This window comes from Eretmochelys imbricata, chromosome 1 (assembly GCF_965152235.1).
Source record: "Eretmochelys imbricata isolate rEreImb1 chromosome 1, rEreImb1.hap1, whole genome shotgun sequence".
Lineage (NCBI taxonomy): Eukaryota > Metazoa > Chordata > Testudines > Cheloniidae > Eretmochelys > Eretmochelys imbricata.
Genome location: NC_135572.1, coordinates 34,052,374 through 34,059,903, shown reverse-complemented (window position 1 = coordinate 34,059,903; position 7,530 = coordinate 34,052,374). Strand labels below are relative to the sequence as shown.

General features: G+C 39.1%; 1 protein-coding gene across 1 annotated transcript in view; it reads right to left on the bottom strand.

Moving 5' to 3' along the window:
- Positions 1-2,422: 2,422 nt before the first annotated feature.
- The window catches only part of CEP126 (centrosomal protein 126), a 53,203-nt gene continuing 48,095 nt past the window's right edge, over positions 2,423-7,530 (bottom strand). Inside the window, exons 11-12 of the mRNA XM_077805655.1 lie at positions 6,267-6,331; positions 2,423-2,799 (exon numbers count right to left, since the gene is read on the bottom strand). Of these exons, the coding sequence (XP_077661781.1) occupies positions 2,692-2,799; positions 6,267-6,331 (173 nt within the window). The 3' untranslated portion in view covers positions 2,423-2,691. The remainder of the gene's footprint in view (positions 2,800-6,266; positions 6,332-7,530) is intronic.

Sequence of the window (7,530 nt, the reverse complement as noted above, 5' to 3'; positions counted from 1 at the left end):
AAACCTAAGAGGTCCTATCAGATCTGTATTATTCCAAGGCCCACAGCCATTTCAAGGCCTAACTAGAGGCAAAGGGAAGTATTACCTTATTTCGCAGACAGTGTGGGTTTGGGAGAATCCTAATTTTACTTCTGCTGTGAGAAATATCATTTCTGCTGATAGGACCATCTGCCACAGAAGCAGCTAGCATTAATCTTAGCTGATGAGCCCCACAAGCAACCAGCTCTCAATCCATTCTAAGGTGTCCAGTTTGCAATGGAGCAGGAGGTAAAGGAGAAGGCCTGCTTTCACCTTGTCCTCCTTTTCCTCCAGTAAGATAATCCCAGCGCTTGTTGGAGGCACTGGGATTGATCGAAGGCAGACTTCTTAACAAGGGAGGGCTGCCATTAGATGGCAGGTGCCACAATGCCCCCTGAAGGGCTGTGGGCACCTTCCATACTCTCATCCTGCAAGGGGATGATTGTGATGGATGTTCTTGCTTCTGTTTTTCCTTATAAATGGAAACTTCTGTGAAACTTATATTTATCATACTATAGTTCATAGTGTTTGGAAACAAAAACAACAAAGGGAACAGATCATATCAGATAATCTTCCCATGCTTTAAAAACATTACAGGAGGGAGAACAAGAGAGCAACCTGCTAAGTAGACAAAACTGGTCAGACGTTTCAGTTGAAAAAGTTTTCCACTGCAAAATGTTACTTTGACAAAACAAAAAATTGAACAGAATTTTTCACAAAAGAAAATAATCAAAACAAAAAATGTTCAGAAACATTTTGAAATTTCATTTCAAAACTTTAATTCATTTTTATATTTTTATTTTTACATTATTTCATGCCTTAGTAGTAGTAGTAGTACACAAGCTGACATATGTTAGGTCATAACGAGAACAAGTCATTTTGTTCTAATAACTACCGTAGTCATGACATATGAAAAAATAGTTGACATTTAAAAAAAATTATTTTATATTATTTTACTTTTAAAATCATTAACAGTAGCAGCTACTTAGTACAAATCATATCTTACATCCTATTTTCTAGATCCTGTTTGTGTTGTAATGAGCGCTTATCTTCCTTTCTTCTTCAAAGGATCAAACGGTTTCATTAGAACACAAACAGAACACATACTAGAAAATAAAAGACAAAGTTTTGATTTAAATTTAATAGCAGGTGCCCTTAATGAATTCAAAATAAAATAGAATATTCTCAATTATTATGTCAATGACATCTTGTCATATTCTGACATGACCTGACAACGATGATGTGTCATGTTATGCACTACTACTATTACCATGTCATGCAATAATGTAAAAATAATAAATATAAAAATGAAAAAAAATCAAAATGAATATTGTACTTTGAAACAATTTCAAAAATTTTAAATCAATTTTTTTTGAATTGTCACTTTTGCGGGAAATTCAAATCATATTTGTTTTCACAGAATGAAAAATGTAGGAATGTTGAAATTTCCCACGTAAGGGAAATTCTGAGTTCTAACCAGCTCTAATTGGGACGTATTGAATCAGTTATAGTGCACTATGGTAAATAAGGAAAGGTTGCAATGATGTAAGCTGGACAAACGCTACATACATGCTCTTCAGATTGTAGAGGGGCTTTTGGAACTGTACTAACAGAAACCATGACTCAATTATAACCAGTTAAAATTATAGTTTTCACTTTCAAATCTTCAATGGATAAACCTCAAGCTATAGTTAGTTTGCTACCTATAATGTTTTGATCAATTTAAAGCTGCTGTTCTTAGAATGAGATAGGCCTGGAATAATTTTCCCTAGACATACACATAAACTGTAGAACCCTGGGAGCCATAGTAGAAAACTGTCTTTATTATGTGAAACTGCTATTTTTCCTCTTTAGTTTGTGGCACATCCTATATCCATGTAATTGTGAACCACCTGTGTAAGCTCTGTGTAAACTCAAAAGCTTGTGTCCTTCACCAACAGAAGTTGGTCCAATAAAAGATATCCCTCACCCACCTTGTCTCTCTAATATCCTGGGTCCCAAATAGCTGCATCAGCACTGCACACAACAAAGGTAAGTGTAATACAGTCAAGGAAATTCAGAAGCTAGGAAGGTTCCAGCATTTTCGGTAAGAGCAGCTGGAAGAGAAACCAAGAGAAGCATGAAGCTGACAGCATGGTCAGTTTTAGGGCCATCAAACAGAATTGTTGACCAAGAGGCATAGACAAGTCTGTAGTAGACTGGAGTGGGGCCATTGGATGAAGGATAAGAGATGCAACATTTACCCGGATTATTGATAATCAGATGATTTTCTACAACATACCTTTTACAAATGTAACAGAATTTATTAGCAAATCTGGAAAATCATGCAGATAGGAGATTAATTTATACATAATCTTAACCTGAGTAGCAATATAATCTCTTTTCCATGTCATTTTAATTAAATATACAATAAATTTACAACCAGCAATAGACTCATTAAAATGTGAGGTATTTCCATTCTTTTAAAAATGCAATATTTTACAATAAAGTGCATAATAAAATGTCTTAAATGTAAACTAATCAACTGACATTCATTACTTGTGTTACTGTTTACATCTTTACACTGTGGTTGATTTTATAGTGTGTAGTGTTTTGAATACAAGTATACATTATATAAAGAACATGAGGCTGTATTAAAATAAAATCCAGTGAAGCATCCTTTGTTAGTCCATGTTAATATCTTCTCTGCAGTCGTGATAGAGTATCAGCTGACATACTCAGATACCTTTGCATGGCTAATGGAGGATCCACAGAAGGGGAGGATGCAGATTGCTGAATGTTCTATAACAAATTGAAGAATAATGCTTTTTTATGTGTAGCATACTGTGGGGGATACCCAGAGCTGTGAGTTACTGTGTTATCCCTCTGCCTCTGCAAGAGTGAGTTTTGCTTGCTATTAGACTGTGTGTCAGCTGCCTGCTACACCAGTCTGTTTTCTTCTCAGCAAACTCCTCAATGCTCTCCCAACCCAAACCTCGCCTAGCAGGTAGCAATCAGTGAACTTCAGCCTCCGAGCTCCTCAGAGATGTTTCTCTGCAATGTGCACTCCTTACACTGTGCATTCACAGAAGATATTAAGTTTGCTGGTCTGTTACAGAGTCAATCACATCTTATTAATTTAACTGAGGTAAATATAACCCTTCAAACATAGCACTGAATTGGCTTATAATAAACGTAAAACAAGTGTACTGACAAAAGAGCATGGATTAAGTGATACCAAATAAAAGAGATAAAGGTAGAGATAGTTACAAGCAAATAAAAGAGAAAACACACATCTAAAAGTCTAAAACTTAATCTAGCAAGGTACAGTCTTTGTTCAAGATGGTTTCTCTGACCCCCAGTCTCCTTTCCAGCCTTATACTGGCTGACCTGGTCAGGACCCATCACAGAGATTAAATCACTTAGTTTCTTTGTCTCCTTAAGGTGAAGGTTCAAGATGAAGTCTCTTTCTGGTCCTTATATCCCCAAAGAGGTTGTTTTTGTCTTAAAAGATAGGGAGGCCTCCTGGGGATTCAGTCTTCTGTCTCTCTGGGTTGCAGGAACTATGTTAATTCTCTGTCTATCGAGTTCAAGATCAGGATAACACACTGGTTTAGCTTGATAGTTTTGTTTACTGCTAATATGCAAATTGAGGGAAACCCACATGCCTTTGTCTAGGACAGACCTGTTTATCACCTTCACCTAGGCTAGGCTCTCTGGTCTTAAACAGGTTCTAGTAACATCATACAGAGGGGATTCATAATTTCACATACAAGATTAACATGCATCTTATAAATAATATTAATGACCAGTGTGTTGCTAGCATTCCTGTGATACCTCACAAGGAATATTTTGTACAAATATTAATGCAGTAGTGTGTAAGGTGTGAATACAGGGGTGCCTAAGGTCACAATATGATAATTTATATTTTATGGTGTTTAACATAAAACCAAAGAAACATCAATTGACAATATCATGTGATCTTCTATTTTCAGTTACATAAAAGGTGCTGAGCCTTTCCTCTGAGGTAATGAATGGCCCCTTCTCTCACTGAAATCCATGGGAATTGAAGAAGATAAAACTCACCCACAGACTTCGATAGAGCAGGAGTCAGAGTGTAAACTCTTTGAAACAGGGAATATGTCTTATTATATAGTTTGTACACAAAATCACTAGTATCCCTGGTAATAATCCCTCTGGTGCAGGAGAGGGGAATCTGACTTTTCAAATTCCACACATACTATCATGGCTAGAAGGAATGGAGGCAGTTGAAGTGTCCTGCCTTCTTTTACAGTCTTGCTTCTGGTATCATTGAATCAGTAGGGGTATAAGTGCTTCCACAGGCACTGCTTTCAGAGATTTCCACTGTTATGCTGTACAGCTGGTGCAACTCCAGCTAGTGAGAATGTATAGAGGCCTCTTGAAGAATGAGTAACTTCTTTCAGACCAAATTTTTCTTTACACTCATTACACATTTTGGGGGTAACAGAACTGTGTGAAATATACAGTCGCCTGTCCATATTTTTTCTCAATATACATGTAGAGTAAAATAACAGAGAATACTGAATCACACACAATATTTTTTGAACAACAGTGATAATTTGAAGTGTAAAGTCTGTGCTTAAGGTACTCACTAGCCTATACAATCCTATATATACCTGAAACTGGTATTGTATTGGTTATATTATATTAAAGAAACAAAAACTATAAAACAGGAAATAAAAATACTGAAAAAAGAAATATAATGCAGATTAGTTGTAGAACATGAAGTGATCTCTGCAGGTCATGAAAATATTTAATTATAGACTCAATTACCCTTCAGGTCACAATACAGTACATCTTTTTTTCCTTCACATTATTAGGGAAAAATAACTAATTAAGGGCCTTATTTAGCTCAAATGAGCCTGCAAAGCCACTGTTCTTAGGAAACTTTGTAGGCTTTGTGGCAACTGCTCCAGATTCCAGAAGAGGAATGATACGTTATATTCTCACCTAAAGCCAAGGCTGACAGGCCAGATACTCAGCTAGTGTAAATGGATACTTAATGTAGCTCCATTGACTTCAAAGCCTGATATAAAATCCCAACAATACACTTAAAATTTAGGGCACACGGCTCATTAATTTATTCTGTTAGGTGCTGAGGGTCTCAAATCCAGGCCTGCGAGGTTGCTGAGCAAAAGCCACCTCTATGACACTGCACAGAAGGATCAGATGAACGAACTGCACCTAATGCCCAGCTAATGCCCTGCCTGCTAATTCACAGAGTCATGTGACTAGCAGCAGAATACTGGACACCACTAGATACATAGGTGCTGATTTTTCTTTTTTCCAGTGGATGCCCCACACTAGCTCTGCCCCCAGGGCCCCACCCCCACTCCACCTCTTCCCGCCCCGCCCCTCCCCCCAAGACACCCTCCCCTGAGCGCCTCCCACCCACTGCTTGCTCCTTTTTGCCTCCTCCTGCCTTAAGGGCAGTGAGGGAGGGATGGAGGGAGGGAGGTGGGCAGAGAGGAGCCAGTGGCAGGGCAGCCCTGCTCAACAGCTGATGGGCGGGACGGCCTTGCTCAAAAGCTAAGGGGAGGGGCAGCCCCACTCAACAGCTGAAGGGTGGGACAGCCCCGCTGAAGAGCTGCTGGGAGCACAGGTTCAGCCACTGAACAACTGACTGGTGTCCAAGCCCAGAGCCACCACAGCAGCAGCTCTGGCCAGCCCTGTGGGTGCTGAGCACCCCCTATTTTTTCTCTGTGGGTGCTTGAGCCCCTGAGCACCCACAGAGTCTATGACTGGGTATAACATTTCCTGTACCTGTTCTACCTCTTGTCTGAGCAACTAGTTGCAAGGCCTGTTGCTGCCTAGACCCCTGAGACCAAGTCTCTGCTTCTTTGTTCGGCTCCTAATCCCTTTTCCTATCACCATGGCTTGTCCACGCGCCCACTACCAGGCCCTACTCCTTCTTCCTGCTTCCTTGCACTGATGCCAACTGCTGACTCCATCTTTGATCCTGGGTGTGACTTCTGACTCTGATTCCAGCTTAATCCTTGGTGTGGCTCTGACCCTTGTCATGGCTTCTGACTCTGGCTTTGATCTTTGGTGTGACTCCTGAGAGCAATGCCAACTCCACCTCTGGCTCTGACCACTAGGTCAGACAGCCCTGTTCTGAACACTATCCCACACAAATGGCACTCTGAAATTCTAGCAACTCAGTTAATCCTAAAACAAACCAAAGTCAATACTGTCTAAGTCAGAAAACAGTAAATCTGAATGCTTACCAAAGGAGAGATTATCTGTAAAACACTTGATGTGGATAGGTTTTTGGCAATGGTTTCTTGGACATCTAAAAACAGTACAAAGCTATGATGCAACAATTATATAAAACACCTGCTAGAACAAAAACATGAACAATAGTCAACAAGTCAGTACCAACCTTCCTAAAGACTGTGGAAAATACAACAATTTAACTGCAATTTAACAAGTTAACTATTTTTCTTTGGCCTGAGGAAGGTTGAAACATCTACTTTATTTGTATTTATAAAATTTGGAATTGTAAATTAAACATGTAGCACCTAAAAAGAAATCCAAATCTGAAAGAGAAGGCCAGTTCCTCAGAGATAGGATAACAAAAAACAAACCAAACCAACCAAACAAAAAATAACCCACTCAGAATGGGTTAGCCATTTACATGGCCATGTTGAAGGCACACTGTCTTGTAGTACAGTGCCAGATTTATGTTTTCTGTAAAACAAAACAATAAAGGAGCTGAGATGGTGAAGGTTTAATAAAACCCTGGCATCTCTGTCAAGAATGCTTTTTTGCCGGCTCTCAAATATAAAGGGAAGGATAACAATCTTTATGCATGCGGTAACATAAAATCCCTCGTGGCCAGGTGTACTGAATCACTTTACTTGTAAGGGGGTTAAGAAGTTCAAATAACCTGGTTGGCACCTGACCAGAAGGACCAATAAGGAAAGAAGATACTTTCAAATCTGGGGCGGGAGGTTTTATTTGTGCTCTCTTTATTTGTTCCCTCTCCAGACAGAGAGAGAGACCAGGCAGGTAAAACATCTCCTGAAAACCTACCTGAAATGATTAATCTAAGATTACAAAAATTGTAAGTAAGGCAAGGAAATGCGTTAGATTATCTTTTGTTTTAGCTTGTGAATTTTCCCTATGCTAAGAGGTGGTTTCATTCCTGTTTTGTAACTGGGAAGCAGAGTCAGAGGGGAATCCTCTGTGTTTTAAATCTTTTTATTTACCCTGTAAAGTTACCCTCCATCCTGATATAGCAGGTGTGATTCTCTTACTTTTTTTTTTATAAATAAAATTCTTCTTTTAAGAACCTGATTAATTTTCAGGGTCCTAAAAACCAAAGGGTTTGGTCTGTGCTCATATTGTAACCAATTAGTTAGTATATTATTCTCAAGCCTCCCCAGGGAAGGGGATGAAGGGACTTGGGGGGATATTTTGGGGGAATAGGGACTCCAAGTGACCCTTTCCTGAATTTTTGTGTGAATCACTTGGTTGTGGCAGCAATAC